General features: G+C 58.3%; 1 protein-coding gene across 2 annotated transcripts; it reads right to left on the bottom strand.

Moving 5' to 3' along the window:
* Positions 1 to 4: 4 nt before the first annotated feature.
* Positions 5 to 14,647, bottom strand: PIK3C2B (phosphatidylinositol-4-phosphate 3-kinase catalytic subunit type 2 beta). Of its 2 annotated transcripts, none has more exons than XM_031605983.2 (32): positions 13,733 to 14,647; positions 13,085 to 13,185; positions 12,785 to 12,939; positions 12,551 to 12,671; positions 10,239 to 10,350; positions 9,935 to 10,014; positions 9,793 to 9,856; positions 9,194 to 9,340; positions 8,901 to 8,934; positions 8,383 to 8,578; positions 7,413 to 7,535; positions 6,597 to 6,764; positions 6,336 to 6,447; positions 6,125 to 6,267; positions 5,391 to 5,579; positions 5,117 to 5,210; positions 4,765 to 4,859; positions 4,507 to 4,687; positions 4,328 to 4,435; positions 4,154 to 4,246; positions 3,915 to 4,044; positions 3,528 to 3,664; positions 3,241 to 3,410; positions 2,939 to 3,095; positions 2,742 to 2,851; positions 2,444 to 2,645; positions 2,167 to 2,291; positions 1,979 to 2,096; positions 1,779 to 1,860; positions 1,582 to 1,688; positions 1,367 to 1,495; positions 5 to 1,192 (listed from the first exon to the last, which is right to left on the bottom strand). In XM_031605983.2, the coding sequence occupies exons 1-32, from the start codon at positions 14,645 to 14,647 to the stop codon at positions 1,004 to 1,006; spliced, it is 4,887 nt and encodes a 1,628-aa protein (XP_031461843.2). In that variant the 3' UTR covers positions 5 to 1,003. The 2 variants fall into 2 exon arrangements, 1 of the variants encoding a protein (XP_031461843.2); XR_016459894.1 differs by having other exon boundaries at positions 1,052 to 1,192; positions 1,578 to 1,688.
* Positions 14,648 to 17,778: the final 3,131 nt, after the last annotated feature.

The following is a 17,778-nucleotide window of genomic DNA, read 5'->3' as shown; positions in this document are numbered from 1 at the left end:
CCTCTCAGCGTGGGGATTGCATCAGCCGTTGTGCTGCGCGGTGTTGCGCCCCCTGGCGGCGTGGCGGGGAGCAGCGCTGCTCCGACTGGGAGCGGGGAACATTCCGTCATGGCACGGCTGGGTTGGAAGGGACATCAAAGATCACCTCGATCCAACCCCCTGTCGCGGGCAGAGTTGCCAACCGCTAAATCACGCACGCCTCAACTGGACGTCCCCTCCTTAATTTAAAGCCATTCCCCCTTGTCCTATTACGTATACGAGCCTGACGCTCCTCCCCGTGTCCTGCTCCCATTTCCATCCCTATTCCTGTCCCCATCCCACTGCTGCCCTGCAGGGTCACACGAGGTCCCACACCGTCCGGTGCACTTCATCGCTTTATTTTCACTCTGCCGTGCTACAGCCAGGAGGGTCCCGCTGTTGGGGGGTGCCCCACGCCACCTCCCCCAGGCCACCTCCCGCTCTCAATACAGTCTTTAAAACTTTTAATATAAAGTTTAAGTTCATTATTCTCGATCCTGAGAAACATTTCGTCCGTTTACGGAGCTCTCGCTGTAAACAAAGCACCACAGGCACCAAGCCTGCACCCCAGCACAGGGCCAGGCGGGGGGGGGAAAGGAGGTGGCCGTGCTCCCCAGGGGGTGTTGGTGGGGGTCTCCCATTTCGGGATGGGCTCCCGCCGTGCTGCTCTCCTTTGGGAGCAAATCCCCTGCGCTGGGAACGGCCTGAATGGCATCAAAACGGGGAACAGATGTCCCGAAACCAACCTTGGCGATGCCACCGCCCCGGCGCCTGGCCGCATGCTACACGTTGTCATTAAAAAAATTAAAATACAGATATCCCAAAGGAAGAATTAATCCCCCCCCCCGCCCCGATGCACCCTGACACTCCTCCCCATCCAACCCCCCCAGCATTGCTCCCTTGACACAAGGTAAACTTAAAAAAGAAGACGTCTAACGGCAGCTCCCTCTGGGCACCTCCTGGCATCGGTGCCCATTCCAGGAGCTCAGAGCGTGCCGTGGCCGCGGGATCCAAGGGCAAACCACCCCATCTTCTCCTGTGCCAAATCGAGGTCCCGCAGGCGGATGCCGACCTCCCCAAGGAGAATGTTCTCCCAAAAGCCTTCCTCGCTCAGCACGCTCAGCCGCAGCTCCCGTTGCTGCAGGTCACCCCGAGGCACCCCATCATAGACCAGCTGTGGGGACAGAGTGGGGCAGAACCTCAACCATGGACTCTGATTGTCAACTGTCCCCCCATCGTCACCATATCCATCCTCATCTCCACCCCCATCACCACTCTCACCCCCCATCACCAGCCCCAAACATCATCACCCCCGTTGCCATTGCCATCCCCATTGCCATCCCCATACCATCTCGTTGTAGGTAGGGTTGCAGGTTTTTCGGGCCACTTTGGTTTTCCTCTTAGTGGTTTTCTGGGGGTCAGGCAGCAGGTAGGTCTTGACGTAGGGGTCAGGGTCATTGCCATCCTGGAGGGGCTGCTGCAGAACACAGCATGGGGCACCCTGTGAGCCTGGCAGTGGGGCTGGATCCCGTCCCCATCGCCGCCAGGACACTGCGCACCTACCAGCCCCCGGATGTGCATCACCATGATGAAGAGCTTGTTGTTCTTGTAGGAGATGGAGAGCTTCACCTCCCCGCCGACCTTCCCCAGGGGTCGAGCCCACGTGGTGTCTGGAGAGGAGGAGAAGGGACAGGGGAGGGGAGCAGGAGGGACATGGAAGGGCCATGGATGGGATATGGGATTCACCCCAGCCCACCTACCTGCCGGCTTTGGGGCTGGGTTGGTGCCAGCTGCCTTCTCATCCCTGGGCAGCGGGTGGAAAAAGGTATAGATGAGGTCACACTGCAAGGTAAGGAGGGGCTGTTACCAGTGCTTCACATGCCACGTTTGTCCCATTGCCACCCAAGTTATCTTCACCAGCACCCCCAGCCCACCCTCCTGGGGTCCCCCAGCCCCGCACCTCGGCCACCTCGGGGGCAGCGTGGATGAGATGCCATATGTAGCCATTAAGTTCTTCTTTCCTCCTCTCAGCCACTGCCTCTCCTCGTGACCGGCCAATAATGAACCTGCTGGGGAAGCTGTCAAAGGGCACAGACATTCAGTGACCCTGCAGGGCATTGGAAGCCCAGATGCCAGGTCTGGGGGTACCTGGGCAGCAGCGAGGAGGGGAAGAGCAGGCGCAGCTTGTTGTGCAATTCCTGGAACTCCTCAAAGGTGCGCTGCACAAAGGTCACCTCGCTCGGGCTCTCCCGTTTCACCTTCACCACGTAGGTCTGCAGGGAGATGGGGCTGTGATACGGGATGGAGGCAACAGGATGCCCCATACCCAGCCGTGTCAGGGATTCAGGGATACAGAACGCTCCAGGACAGAGCGAGATGTTCCTCTGCCCATCTCCTCGGGCTCTCCTCAGCCATCCCAACTTACATAGCCCTTGCTGGGGTTGAAGACCCTCTCATGGCGGCAGAGGAAGACATCGCAGATCCGGCCGGACGTCTTGATGGTGTGTGTGCGGGGGGCAAAGGAGAGGGTTGGGCGGGCATCAGAGCCTGTGAACTTCATCTGTGCCAGGTTGTGGATGAAGAAGTTGAGCTTGGTGGCCACACTGCCCAAGCTGGACTCAATCAACCTGCAATGAGGCCACGTGTTAGCATGGAGGCACTTGGCTGAGAAGCAACTGGTGGCCATGCCTCTCTCCTGGGGGTCACCAACCCACGTCCTATACCTGGTGAAGTAGGTGGTGGCATCAGCATCAGTGTCCTGTGGCCTTAGTGCATCGTAGACATATTTGAGGTCCTCCAGGTCGGAAAGTTCAGGGATGCCACAGGACAGCATCTGGGCAGCGAGGTGAGGGTGGGTGGTGAGATGAGGACACATCCCCCAGCCACCCCAGGGCCCTTCTGAGTGTCCCCAGGTTCTCACCAGCCCCAGCAGGTTAAGGAAGAGATGGGTGTGCTTGCGGATCAGGTTATAAGCTTGGCAGCACAGATCGACGAAGTCGTGGAAGCGGCTGGAGGGCTTGTCCCCACCATTGATGACGTATGCCATGTCTGAGGTGAAGACAAACGGTGCCCGGTCCCTGCGTTGGGGGTACAGAGTGAGCACAGAGGCACGAGGAAAGGAGCATCACCCATAAAATCAGGAGGAACCCCAATGTTAAGGAATCACAATCCCAAGTGGACGATTGCAGCGAGAAGGAAGGTGCAATCAGAGGCATTCCTCACCTCTTGATGTTGCCAAACATCTGAGCGTGGCCCAGGAACCTGCCAAAATCGATGTGAAACATGTGGCCGGTGGTTTTGAGCATGATGTTGTCGTTGTGCCGGTCGCAGATCCCCAGCACATAGGTGGCCACACAGCAGCCAGCGCAGGAGTAGATGAAGTTCTCCACAGCCTGATGGAGAGAGAGGGAAATAAGGGGCAGCTCATCTATGCTGCTCCACTATGGGATGTATATCATCCCTGGAGAGGTGGACATGCAGAGCAGGGACCCTGCCAGGCTGCTCCTCACCTTCTCATATTCATCCTCCTCGGGGTTGTGTTTCTGCAGCCAGTCAGCCAGTGGTCTGTCCTTAAAGGAGCCCGTCACACCGTGCTCCACCTGGATTTTGCGTAGGGTCTCGGCATTGGGGATCATCTCCACCATGCCTGGAAGCCAAGACAGCAAGGTGAGTCCTGTCCTTCCCACCCGGGGAGCACCAAGATCCCAGCACCCTTCATCACCAACCCTGATGTGACCATCTACAAAGTCATGTTCCTGCAGTCTGAAGGAATCAAACCCAACAGTGGCTCACAGCAACCCACAGTGGCTTCTCTCTACAAAGCCCCAGGGCCTCCCATGCTATTGCCAGTCTGAGAGCATCACAACTTGGTGACTGATGCTCTGATGCTGGGTTACCTCGTCCACGGCCCGTGGAGAAGCAGCGGAAGATGACCATGCGCATGTCCAGCCCCTCCTGCACCCAGATTTTGTTCATGATCCGGATCATCTGCAATGTCAGCATGTCCTGCCGCAGATCATCGCCACACTGCAAGCCCATAAGGAGCCATCAGACCAAGGGTGCCAGGGGAAGAGCATCCCGCTGGGAATGGAGATGCTGTGCTGTGATTTGGGCAGCGTCGGGAGGATGAACTCACCTTAAAGATGACCCGGATATTTTCTCCAAGAGGATCGACGTTCTGGAAGGAGAGCTTCAGTGGGACGGCGTTGGAGTTGAAATAGGAACAGTCCTGGCACCGGGGAAAGAAAAGGCAGCTCATCAGGGATAAGTGGCTCCAGGTGGGTGATGATACCCCAACCCCAGCACTCACCCGGGGCACGATCCCCTTCACCAGCAGGCTGGGGCTGAGCGGCAGCCGGCACGACCCGTTAGCCTTGAAGAACTGCTTCACCTCCTCCAGCCCCTCACGCAGGATGCCCTGTGGGGAGGGACGTTGGGTGGCTGAGATCTGCCTGGACCCTGTAAGACCTCGCAGATCCCAACACCCACCTGGCGTGCGGATGGAGCAGCATCCCGCACTTGTTGGGCCAGCCTGGCCAATGTGTTGACCAGCAGACACTGCCGGTCAAACTCCTCCCGCAGTCCCTTCCCGCAGCAGCAGAGCAGAGCTGCCAACAGGTACTGGTAGCGGATGCTGAACTGGGAATCTTTCAGGCCATCCTTCAGCAGCCTACCCGCAGCACAAGCATTGTGGGGTCAGGAACGTCCTGGAGCCACCCAGCCCTCTCTTGGTTCCCTCAGACTCACCAGAAGAAATAGTGGGTGATTTTCAGGTCGCAGATTGCTCGCTTCATGAGGAAGCGCACCAGTGGGCTGTCCAGGTAGCACTCATACTTCAATGCCTGGATTAGGGGAACAGAGGATAGTTCTGGGGTGCAGCAGGATCAGCACATGCCCCAAGCTGTGTTCTGACCCAATGCTGCACTCCTATCCTGGCATGTATTCCATTACACGTCACCAACCCAGCACACATCCGCTGCTGCATCCCAATCCTGGTACGCACGGTGTCCCATGCAGCACCCCCATCCCAGTATTGCGTATCACATTGCATCCCTGTCTCAGAACACATCCCATGCAGCACCCCCATCCCAACACACACCTGGACCAGCTGGGGCAGGTAATCCAGCAGCTCCGTGTCAGAGATGGAGTCGATCCACTGCACGGCCGTCCTCCTCACCTCCTGGTCCGGGAACCTACATAGGGTAGTTGTCACAGGGACAGCATAACCCCATGGGATGGCTACCACGGGGCCGTGCCCACTCACCCCCCACCAAGGACATGGCATCAATGGGGTTGGATCCACCAAGCGGGTACAGAAGCCCACAACCTGCAGCGCGCACTGCTCCATCCACGTCCACGCAACAGAGACTTACGTGGCATGAAGGAGCCCCAGGGCATCCTGGTGGCTCATGTAGGTCCACTGGCTCAGCAGGGCGTAGATGTCAGGCAGGCAGGCCCACTCCCAGCTGGGTGCACTGGCCAGAAGCATGGGCAGTGAGCCGGGTGCTGCGTGGCAGTAGTAGCGCTTCTCCCACAGCCGTTTGCGGTCCGCATCTGTCAACCTGCAGCAGCAAGCAAGTGGGGATGGCAAAGACTGGGCACAGGGCACTGCTCCGACCCCACCATGCATGGATAAAACCCTCCACAACCTTAAGAGAGCCAGCGGATGGGGCTGTGCCATGCTGCATGATGCTGGGTGCTCCCCTGGTTGCAGGGACACAGGCAGGGACCCCACACCAGCTTGCCTGGCTTTGCACCCAGATGTTTTGCAGGCAAAATTAGTGCTGTCGCTGGGTCCTGGCGGGGTGGCTGTCAGTGGGGACGCATCCACCACTGCTGCCGTGCTCTGTGGATCCAAGCACGGCTGCTGACACCTGATCCTCCCTGTTTATAGCACCAGCAGACGCCAGCCGGCTCAGCAGCACTGAGCAGCGCAGCTCTGCTAAACCCCAAACTCATCCTTCAGCCCCAGCTGCTTCCCCAGACCAGCTGCTGGAGGTAGGATCAGGCCCCCAGATGCCCCCTGCGCGTGTCAGCCAATGCTGGGGAGAGCTCAGCTGAGATCCCCCCCCGAGGAAGGATGATGCTGATTCCCTCCATTGCTCACCAATAAAGCGATTTCTTCTGCATCGCCTCCCGCAGCCTGCGCTGGTCCTCCTCACCCAGGCTGCCAAATTCGTACTTGGGGCTCACCTCAGCCGCCAGCGGGCTCACGAACTTCACGTCGAAAGCAGAGGTGGGAAAATCGATCTGGGACAAAGGGTGGATGAGTGAGCAGAGGCTCGGCACCCCTCCGGTGCCCCACTGCTGGGACCCACCTGCAGGATGACGCTGTCGGGTTGGTTGAAGTTGGGGGCACTCGATCTGGCTCTGGAGTTGTCCTGGGTCGCCGGCCACAAGCCCAAAAGCTTTCTCCCACAGGTCAGAACCCTGGAGGAGAAAGGGGAGGCTGTTTGGAGGGGCTGCTCCCCCGGGGTTAGGATGGCACCGCTGCGGCGATGCTGCATCCCCACACTGAGCCCTGGGGGACCCTCCCAGCCCACCCTCGGGTGCCCGTGGTGGTTGGACACCCTACGCACTGCCTGAAGTTGAAGAGCGGAGTGGTGACCCAGCCCAGGGCCTCAGGGACCCGCCGCTGCCTGTTGGTGTCAGAGGAGCTCCCAGGGGGGGGGACGGGCACGGCGAAGAGCGTGACGCTGAGCAGCGTCTCCCGCGGCAGTCGGTTCACCTGGACGGGGAAGCAGATCCTGCAAGAGAGCAGTCAGAGCCCCACGGCACGGGTCAGCCCCAGCCCCCCGCCTCGGAATGCCAACAGAGCTCAGCAAATGCCTTTGCTTCTGGCACCGTGCACCCTTACGTCATGGGCATACCCCCCCCCACACACATTGGACAGAGCTGGCTGCTCCCACGCCCCTGCTTTGTCCTGGGTAGGTGATGGGGGGACACTGCACACTGACCTCGTCCCAGCTTCTCCCGGTCAGTGTGGGGGTCCTCAAGGAGCTCAGGACATCCTGCCCACAGGGTGGGCAAAGGACGGGAGAGATGGGCAGAGGGAATGACTGCCACTGGGCGTACGTCCTTCAGGGGCACAGGCACCTTCTAAAATTATCCCATTCCCATCCCCACCTCTTTGCAAATGCCAGGCATGGTGAGGGCTCGGCACAGCCTCCCTGCCTGCTCCCAGGGCTATTTTTGGGAGCAGATCCCCTTTCCCGGGTGTAAATAGGAGGTGGGAGACTGGCGCCAGGAGCAGGTGCTATTCCTGGGGATGACATAAGAGCTTCCATAACCCGAAAACTGGGGAGAGGCACAGAGAGGAACTGCTGGAGGAGATAGTACTACTGGGGACGGCACCGGGTACCCATGCCCACCCCACGGCCAGGGTGCTGCCTTACTGCTGGTCCCATATGATGAGGTGGAAAAGGTACTTGTAGACGTGGGCCTTTCTGGTGTGCAGGGGGCTGCACAGCTCCTTACCACCGTGCGTGATGGAGCAAGAGAGGTAGAAATCTTCATAGCTGCAAGAGGAGCAAAAGAAATGTGAGTGGGGGGGAGCAGCCATGGCTCTGAGGGTGCTTAGGGTTCACCTAGCCAAAGGGGAAACCTCACAGCAGTGGGGTTGGGGAGAGGGTGGGGGGGGGGCAAGGAGGCTTGGATCTGTTCCCATGGCCGGCCACACTCTAATGAAGCCCCTCCATAAGTGGCTCGCCTTCCCCAGCTTTGCACAAGGGGGGGTGGATACAGAGCCAGCAGCCCCCATCCTTCCCATCCCCATCACCATATGGCATCGTGCATACCGTCACACGGGGGGCTGCCGGGGGGGCCCTGCCATGTGGCAGGTGCCGAGCGACAATCCGGGAAGGGCTGCGGGGCTCTGGAGGTCAGGGGATGTCGGCATTTCCCAGGCTACCGCCTTTGTTCGGAGCCAGTCACCAGGGGGAATACATTAAAGACAGGACAAAGGCGAGGGGTCCCCGGCGGGGCGGCTGCAGCCGACGCTGCTGCCTCACACGCCCTCCCCGCGGTGGGCTCCTGGACTGCCACCATCTCCCCTGCGTGGGGCTGAGAGCGGGCACGGGCATCGGGGCCATCTGTCACATCGCCAGGGAGGCTGTGAGCCTGGGAGTGATGCTGGAGAATCGGGGATTTGTGTGGTTGGAGAGGGAGGGCAGCACGGAGCCCGTGCCATCCGCCTGCGCCGTGCAAGCATCGCTCACTGCACACCGAACGTGGCTCATAATTCTGTCCTTAAGGAGCCTTGGGGTTGGTTAGTTTTTATATTTAGCAGCCTAGAGATGGAACTAATGGGTCTGAGCCCCAGGACATGCAGGTTGAGGCTGAGCAAGGTCCATGTGGCCACCCTACCTGGCAGCCCAGGTGATGGGGATGCGGTGCGTGGCGTAAACGGTGAAGGAGAGTGGGCAGGAGAGCAGGCGAGCCTCCTGCACCACGCCGTGCTCCCGGCTCCATTGCACAGCTGTCTGGAAGTCAGCATTGAAGGTGCTGCAATAAAGCCCCACCAGGTCCAGGATGGCAGCCGTCAGGCTCTCCACGATCCTCTCTGTGGGGGAGAAAGGAGAGGAGTGACACAGAGCTGCCCCAGACCTGCAGCCCTGCTGTGTCTCATAGGGTGGCCCTAACATGGGGCTGGGATGCTGGGGGGGGACCCCTGGCAGGGCTCTGCTCTGGGGCATGAGGAGGAATTGCAGGCTCCCACTTTGCTGAGCTGATGGGGAGGAACAATAGGCACGGCCTCCTGAAACCCTCTTTCCTTAAGAAGGGTTTCAAACCCATTTTCAGCCTTAATAATTGAGGAGGAGGAGTTTGAAGATTAAAAGCACCAAGAACTTCAGCCCAAAAGGGGAGGAGGAGAATTGAAATACCTCGATTTTCCCTCTTGGCCAGAACATTTGGATCCTGCAGAGGAAAAAAGAAAAGAAACCACAAGAGCAATATCAGCATGAGCCCCGTGCATGGCTGTGGCTGGGAGCAGCTCTCCAAGCCAGCAGCTTTACGTAAGCAGCCGGGGTGAGCACCAAGGTCCCAGCCCTTCAGCTGCTGCCCGCTCCCAGCTATTGAGGAATTTTCCACGTGGTGTAAAGGAAAGGAGTGAATGGAATCAGCCTGCAAACAGGGCTTTCCCTCTGCAACCACCCCTGGTTTCCTCAGCCCTTACCTTCTGGATTTTGGGCTGCATGCGGGAGGGGCAGGGGGGCATCTGGTTGAGGGCTGTTGTGATTTCCTGCGACTCAACGGCAGCCAGGGCATTGCAGATGGCCATGACCGACTGGATCACCCTCTCTGCCTTCAGTGGGAAGTCTCCCTGTGGGGAAGAAGGAGGATGAGCAGAGCCTAGAACCAGAGCAAAGCAGAGCCCAGGTCTTTTGGGGAGGCTGCAGCAACAGGGCACAGGGCAGGGAGCAACATCTGCACCTCCTGTGCATAAGTGAATACCAAGGAGAGGAATAAATGTTGCCCTCAGTCCTTATAGCAGCTCCCCAGCCTGCTACACACCATACAATGTGAGTGCATCAACCTGTGCCTCAGTTTCCCCTCATTTCCCAGCCTTTGCCCCTTTTTGCACCCTTAGAGCTTCATGACAAGTGGAAAAAGTCCACAGTAAATGCTGCTGGGGTCCAGAGAAAAATGGGAACCCACTCTTTTGTGGCAGTGCTGTCCTCTCGGGTGTGTGGCAGCCCCCCCCTGGGCACAGGATGCAATGCTCAGAGGGATTGTTCCCTGAGAAGGAGAGGCTGCAGCCCCAAAAGCACTCACCTCAGCTGCCAGGAATGTATCCACCTCGTTGTGGAAGGTGTCGAAGAGGAGACTCAGAGCCTGCCTGGGGGACAGAGAGCAGAGCTCAGCCCCATGAGGAGGGTGGGCAGCACGGGGCTGTGCTTGCCCTGTCCCCCATTACCTGCTGATGGTCTGCTTGATAGGCCTCTCCTGAAGGTGGATGTAGTGGTTGAGGGTGGAGGGGCTCTGGTCATCACTGGCCTGGAGGAGGAGAGAGGCTGTGCCATGTGCTGTGCCATCCCTCCTGCCCCTCTTCTCACCCCCCTCAGCAGGCTGATATGGGGCTGGGAGCTCCAACGCTTGAGCTTGCACCTGGCATTAGCTAACCCCTAACCCAGCAAAGCATCCCTGAGGGCAGCGGGGATGCAGGATCAGGGCAGGATCCCTATGCAGGCATTCAGGGTGATCCCTGTGCTGGCACCCACCGTCCGGGCCAGGTCGCTGCGCACCGCCTTCCTCCTCATCAGCTGCAGGCGGATGTCGATGTCGAATTTCCTGCAGTGCTGGATGTACTCATGGCTCCCTAATGCGTGCTTGCTGTGGGGACACAGACAACAGGCTCATTGCGTGGCCCCTCTCCACCTGCTAGGAACAGGCTGGGAGAAAATCCCCCAAATCCAACCCTATGCTAACACCCTGTGGCTGAGCATGGCCAGGGTTTGGCTGTGCTTCCTTTGCCTGCAAAACATTTCACTGATTTGCTGTGCTAGGAAAGCCTTAAGAATATACTATTGTTTTTCCTCCTTCCTCTGTGCCCTCCATAAAGCTGTGGCCAGCCCTGCTGGGAGCAGGCATGGAGGAGGCTGGCTGAAAGCCTGGCACCGCGGGCTTCTGCAGAATGGGAAAGCCCCACATTAGGGTCCATGGAGCTTGCTGTACAGCCCTGCTTTCTTTGCCAGCTTCAGAGTAGAATGAACCAATTCAGCCCTTGCTGTCACCACTGGGCACAGTGCCGCAGGGCGGGCAGCACATCTGCAGGCTCAATGGCAGGATGGAGTTGCAATGGCAGGATGCAGGGGGGGGGAGGTTGGGGCTGGAAGGGATGGGGACACGGAGCCCCAATCAGTGTGTGGCCATCGTCACTGGGCCCTGCCCTGCTGCAGGGATGGGGAGGAGGCACAGCAGGAAGCCTGGCTTGGGCAGCAATGTGCCCTTATCACACAGGGCCAGCATCCTGAGCACCCCGCCTCGGGATGCAAACATCCCCTGGGATGCTCAGCCCAGCCCTGCCTTTCTCCTGCACCTTACAAATGTAAGTTGGCAGAAAGGCACCAGCAGCTCGGGCTGGTTTGGAGAGCTTGAGTGCCCAACTGGCTCTGCATGGAGAGTTTTGGCACTTCCAGCATCTCCTCTGCTGGGGGAAGATGTGGAAAGAAAAGGCTGACAATAAAAGGGCTTTATTTCCCAGGGCTTTCTCAAAGGTCCTTTGAAGGCTGTGGGAGATACAGGAGCTGCTCACTAGGGACGGGCTGTACTGCTCCCAGCACAGGATGCCTCCAGCTGGGATACCAGGGAGGACAACGCAGCTGCGACCATTTTCCAAATGGAGAAATTAGGTAGAAATGAGAGGATTTGCTTTAAATCACCCAGAAATCCTCCAGCAGAGCCCAGGATGGACTCACAGCCCCACCTGTCTGCCTGAGCAGCATCCATCCTCAAAAGCCCTGCTTTCCTCTTTAAATTGCAGGCTGTAAAAAGATGGCAAAGCACCGTCCTTTTGTTTGGTGCAAGTCCCATTTTTCCAGCAGCAACTGCTTCTAGTTAAGCCTCATTAGAGAAAACAGAGAACATCTTGCTGACAACGACAGCATTTACAGAAGGGAAAAACCCAACAACTGAAAGGCTGTGGGGACTGACAGGCAATGCAGCTGCTGTGTGCAAGCAACCCTGCTGCATCCATGCATGCAAATGCACACATACACACACGTGTGTATGCACACCCATGCACAAAAGCACGTATGTACGTACATATGCTGGGTTCTGCACCCTCTGTGCCAGTGCTGTGCAGGCTATCCTGTGCTGAACAATTCCCAGCTGCCCCCTTAGGGCCTAAAAGTGCAGTTCCTGGACTCCATGGCAAAGCTCCCACGATTTGAAGCAGCAGGGCCAGGCTGTGGGGCTGCTGTCCAAGAAGAGCTGGAGCTGATTTGCTGCAGGCAGTCCTGGGAAGCACTGCGTGTGCCCATGAGTGCATGGCTGCTGCTGCCTCCACGCTGCACCTCGCTCTGGATGGAGCTTTTCCCAGCCATCAAACCCAGAACTGCAGCTTTTCCTGCAGCGAAAGCAGCACTGGGGGGAGCAACAAGTTGGGGGGAGCGTGCAAAGGGCTCTGCATGGTCCTGGCTTTAGCAGGAAAAGGAAAACTATCCCTTTTCTTCCTGCTTTGCAGTGCAGGATGTTTCTGAGGCGCCCCAAATCTCTGCCACCTCATTTGGAAATGGTGTTTTCCATCCCATCCTGCAATTCAAAAAACAAGCGAAGGGAGCGACAAGACCGTTATTAATGCTCTCCCAAAAAGCTTTTTTGGCAGCTCCACAGTCTTCAGGCCCTTCCCCAGGCTGCAGGCTCGTGAGGCACATCTGACTTGTATCCTGCCTGGGGAAGGATGCTCCCAACGTGCTGATTTTGGCAAGAGCACCGTAGCAACTCAGGAGGCAGGGACTGACCCTGGCCATCCACCCGCATGAGCCGACAAGAGACGCACAGTGCTTGCTGCTTTCCCCTCTCCACCACTCACTTTTGCAAGAATTCCTCCAAGCCACAGAGCTTGAGCACAAAATCCTCAACATCAACGGTGTGCAGCTCGTCGTGCGTGTAGCACAGCGTCTGGTAGATGAGCAGATCCACAGTGGAGGAGCCTATGGGGACAGGGAGCAGAGGTGAGCATCCCCAAGCTGGCACTGCACCAGAACCCCTCCAGCTCCCCCCTTGGCATTGCTGGGGGGCTGTCCCCACTTTGCAGCCCACTTACAGTCGCAGGTGAAGGTGAGGGGCTCCCGCAGGCTGTCACATAGCACTGTCACCTTCAGGCTGATGCCATGCCCCAGGTGCTCAGGGCTGAGGCTGACTGCACTCCACACGAAGCCGGTCAGGGAATAGTCCTGGGGGCTGGAGCTGGACCGTAGCCTGCAGGCAAGGGGCAGGCTGAGAGGTGGCTTTGTATTTCCCCCTCCAAATGCTTCCATTTGGGGAGATGTCACAGAGCCTGGCAGCCCCAAGCAAGAGCTTGGAGTGCAGCAAGGGATGGCTCATACAAGTCCATGGTACTCACACATCCAGCATATGGCAGAAAGCAGCCACCTCCTCGTCCCTCTCCTCTGACACCTCGAAGAGCTCATAGCCATTGGCTAAGGAGCGTGGCCTGGGGGGGACCTATGGGTAGAGCATGAGCCCATCAGCAACACTTGGATGCTTCGTGCCTCCCTCATCCCACCTTGCTTCTGCACAGCTGAGGAGCTTCATCCAGCCCAGCCATGCAGATGGACTCCAGGATGCCAAGGGATCAACCCTGGGACACTGGGGGCTGCAGAAGAGCCAGGCTCTCCCTGCTCATGGGGGTCCCCAAGCCTCCATCCTTCCTCTGCAGCAAACAATGGCCCCGCTGTCAGAGCAATTAACCCAGCCAGCAGCTAACGGGAGGCAGAGAAAGGCAGAGAACACAGCAGCCACTAAAGACAATTTTAATGCCCTTTTATAATTGGTTTCTGGCAGCGAGGAAGCTGAGGGTGACTTACATGGCCCCCACCAGCTGCACTGCTCACCCACCACAGAGCAGGGACCTGGGGGGGGCTGAGCTTGGGGGCCCCCAGCATTCGCTCCCCAGGCTCCTGGGGGCACAGCAGGGCTGGGAGTGAGACGACGAGATGACACAACCATAACTCACCCTGTTGCCATCTGTGGGGAGAGGAAAGCCCCTTACCGGGTCAGCAGAGATCCTGCGGTTCTTGTTGGGTGCCACGTTCTTCCTGTTGCCAAACCGGGAGACGTAGGTCCTTGGGGGGACCTGGGGGGGCATGGTTTTGCTCCGTGCCACCGGTTTACCACTCGATTCCTTCTCAAAGATGCTCCTGCCTTCCTTCCAGCTGCGGGCAGCTTCCCACAGCACCTGGGACTCGTAGGTGGACTTCAGGTTGAGGCAGGTGATGGCATCGTTGATGCCCTCGTAGTCAGCCAGGCCGTAGGGATCCTCCTCGGAGATGCGGCGGGCGAGCAGCTTGCCACGGGGCTGCTCATGGGCTGAGAACACGTTGACATCCCTGGGCTGGGGTCCTTTGGAGGACGGTGGGGATCCCTTCCCCAGGCGCCGGCTGCCTTCGGGGTGGCTCCGCACAGAGTGCCGGGGGGGCAGCGGCGGCGGGGAGAGCTTTTTGGGGGATCCCCCATTGCTGTCGAGAGGTGAAGTGCCATTTAGGGGCTCCCCGAGAAAGTCCCCTTCAGATCCATCGAAGATGTAGAGGTAGTCCCCGGCCAGCGGGGTCTTCAGCCAGGCTGGACCCTCTGTGCCGACGGGTGCAGCATTGGGCTGCGGCGGCGGCACGGGGAGGGTTGGTGTCAGCCCCTCGGGCGCTGCATTATTGCAGAGCATGGGGTCAGAGCCAGACAGGCCACGCGTCGCTTTGATCCCGGTGCACCCATGGGTGTTTTCGGGCTCGTCCCAGGAGATGAGGGGTGGCTCGGCACGCTGCTTAGCCCGGCTCTCCTCCTTGTCCTGCCGCAGGCGCGACAGCGCGTCGTATTCCATCTGCAGGGCTTCGGCCAGCGCCAGCTCCTTGCGGCTGATGCCCACCGACTCCAGGGACTTCCAGTGCTCTCCATTGCCACGCGTGGCAGACATCGCTCTGGGATGGCTTCCTAACCGTGCTCAGGGATCAGGAGGAAGGCATGTTGCACCGCCGGCCACCTGGGTGGAGGGGAAAGGCAAGGCTTGGCGAGCTCGTTAAGGATCTAATGAGAGAGCCGTGGCCATGGGCGTGCACCCAGGGGTCAGTTTGGAACGGCGGAGCCCATCATGGATGGATACTGAGGGCTGGAGGTACGGCCCTTCCTCCCTACAAACACAGAAAGGAAGCGTCAGGAGCTCGGAAGTGTGGTGGCTTAAGTGAAGATTTGGCAGCCCCCAGGCAGGCAGGGAAGGGCTGCTCGGCCCCACAGCTGTGGGGCTATTGCTGGATTTCCCCAAAGACAAAATAAGACAGACAAAATAAGACACTGAGTGGGGAAGGCAGCGGGGCCGACGTCTGGGGCTGACTCAACACGTAACCCCGCTTCCCACACGGGCTTCACAGCTGCACGGGGCCCTACAAGCTCACCGCACGGCTGTGAGCTCCCTGGTAGCCATGGGAGCATCGCTGTGTTGGGAAAAACATGGCCTCCACCAGCAAAAGCTTTGGGAACAGAAGGGAAGAGTGGAGAGAGAAGAGCGAAGGGGTGTCTGCAGCCCTCCTGCCTTGCCTCCTACGGGGTACTTATTTGGTTGGCATCACGCATGGGCAGTGAGGCAGAACCCCCCCAGCCTGCCTTGAGGGCTCTGCCCAGCACACGCTGCTTTCTGCCCACCCCAAGCCCCCAAGGGACCCACGTGTAGCCCCAAACAGCTGCCAGCTCCCACTTCTATCCCCTCTCTGCCCACCTCCCCAAGAGGCTTCAGGGAACAAGAAACACAGCCCAACCCTTCCAAACAAACCCAGCGAGTTCATCTGAGCCCCCCCTGCATCCCCATCGAAGCCCACCAGCCCCAGGGAGGTGTTCAGAGCCGTCTGCTGTGCATTAGCAGGGATGCTGATACATCCCCAGGGCCTCCAGCATTGCACAGCCTCCAAACCCAGCGATTTTGCAGAACTCAGCTGTATGCAGAGAGAAGGAAAAGCCCGACTTGAAACCACCTTTCTGGCCCTGACCACGATATCAAAACCACAACGACCGCAGAGCAGAGAACACAGAGATGGCTGCTCCTCCTGGCCAGGAATCACCCTTTAAGGAAGGATTACCTCCTCTTCCCTGCCCAGCAAAATAAATCGTGAAGTGGATGTTAAACAGAGAAGTGGAGTGAGCCCAAAGCCCCTGGAGACGCTCAGCATTTGACACCTCCGGAGCTGAGAGCCAGCTGGGTGCTTTTCTTGCTCCATCCTCATGAGATTCAGTGAGGGACAGACATGGGGTCTGACCTGAGCACGGCAGCCCAAGACATCCAAACTGCCCCCAGAGCCCTGAGCCACTTGGCCTTAAATGGACCAGATGGCTGCTAATGAGCCCAGCCCAGGCTTTGCCTGCTGCAAACACATTTCGCCCCGAAGACAGCAGGGATTCGACTCTCAGCGTGAGCCCCAGCATGAAGCTGGCTGCACACCTCGCTGAAATAAGCTTTGGTGAGCTGTCTAAACTGTGGGGAGTCAGACTGGAGGTGTTCCCTTTCCCCAGCACTTTGGTCCCTGCTGGCAGCCATGGACTCTTCCTGCAAAACTAGAAATCCCAAAAGCTGGCAGTGCTGGGCAGCTGGAATCTGAACAAAGCAAATCTGCTTTAAACCCCAAAGCAATAAAATAAACTTTTTTTTTCCTCCCCAATTTTTTGTTTGTGGCTGACAAAGCTGCAAACCCATCCTCATCTCCAAGAGAAGCAGCCCCAAAGCAGTGATCCCCATCCTAGGGCAGCAGGACCACGGCGATGCAAACCCACACGAAGGAGCCCCAGACAGATGCTCCACACCAGGGTTTGCTATGAGGCCGTTCCCACTGAATGCCTCCTCCACCCTGCAGTTATTAGAGAAAAAAATTACATAGGGCTGAGAGCTGCGGATGAGGACTCAGCCAGGGGACTCCAGAGACAGAACTGAATTCCAGAGATGCAGACGAGCGGATTGCTTTTTTTCTTCCTCTTTAGAATACCATTACTCATCATATAGGGATAATTTGCTGACTTTAAATTTCCTGGCTTTTGCCATGGTCACGTCAGCCTCGGGAGAGCATTCGGCTGCGTCCCACCTTTCGGAGAAAGGCTTTGCTGTGCTGAGTTCCTCCAGCACGTGGAGCAGCCCAGGAGGGGAAAGCACTTGTCCTGGGAAACCCGCAGCCCTGTGGTGGTTTAACAGGATTTTCTACATATTTTGCAGCAGTCAAAGAGATTGCAGCCTTGTGGGGAACCACACGCAGACACCACATCCCTCGTGCTCCTGCCAGGAGCTGCAGCTCTTTGCGCTGTCACAGCAGCAAAGAAGAGGGACATTTCCCCATCCAAGAGCCCCAAACCCACCTTCCCTCCAGTTCTGAGAAACACAAGCGCTGTCTCCATCCCACACCTCCAACATCTGCAGCCCCCAGCTGTGCCCAAGGTTTTCCCCACCTCCTTATACCTGCATCCCCCAAGCACTGGCTGATGCTTTTGGTCTCTGGAGCCCACGAGCTCTCTGCATTTCTCCCCATACCCCTGTACCCCAGTGACAATCCAAGTCCATGCAAAGAGCTAAGCATCAGGGTGGGAGGAAGGCGAAGAGATGGAGGTGCAGGGTGGACCAGTGCTCTCCCACCCTCCCTCCCTTCCCCCTCACAAGCAGCTGCACGGGGAGCAGATGGAAATGGCTGAAGCATTTGGGAAGATATCAAGCAGCTGAGGGTGAGGAAGCAAAACGAGCCCTGGAGGGGCACTTTGCTGGGTGTGGGAGCTGGGGAATGGAGGTTATGCCTATCAAGGGGAGACAATCCCTGCCCATTTATAATCCGGCAGAGGGAGGAGCAGCAGTGAGGAGGATAAAGCATTAAGCTTCACCTCTGGGGCTGCAGGTCCATCCATCCTGTGTGCTGCTCCCACTGCATGGGGCCAGGGCCATGTTCCCAGCATTTTATAAGCTGACAAAGCTTCCAGGATGTCCGGGAGCTCCAGTAGCAAGGATGCTCCCATGTCCAAAACCAGCCCCACGCAGCTCCTAAATGGGGCTGTGTGTCCCTCTCTGGCTCCAGCACTCCAGAGCAC

Source organism: Phasianus colchicus, chromosome 25, assembly GCF_987193195.1.
Source record: "Phasianus colchicus chromosome 25, bPhaCol1.hap1.1, whole genome shotgun sequence".
In the NCBI taxonomy this organism is placed as follows: domain Eukaryota; kingdom Metazoa; phylum Chordata; class Aves; order Galliformes; family Phasianidae; genus Phasianus; species Phasianus colchicus.
Note: the sequence above shows the minus strand (reverse complement) of the source record. Positions and strands in the feature narration are given on the sequence as shown.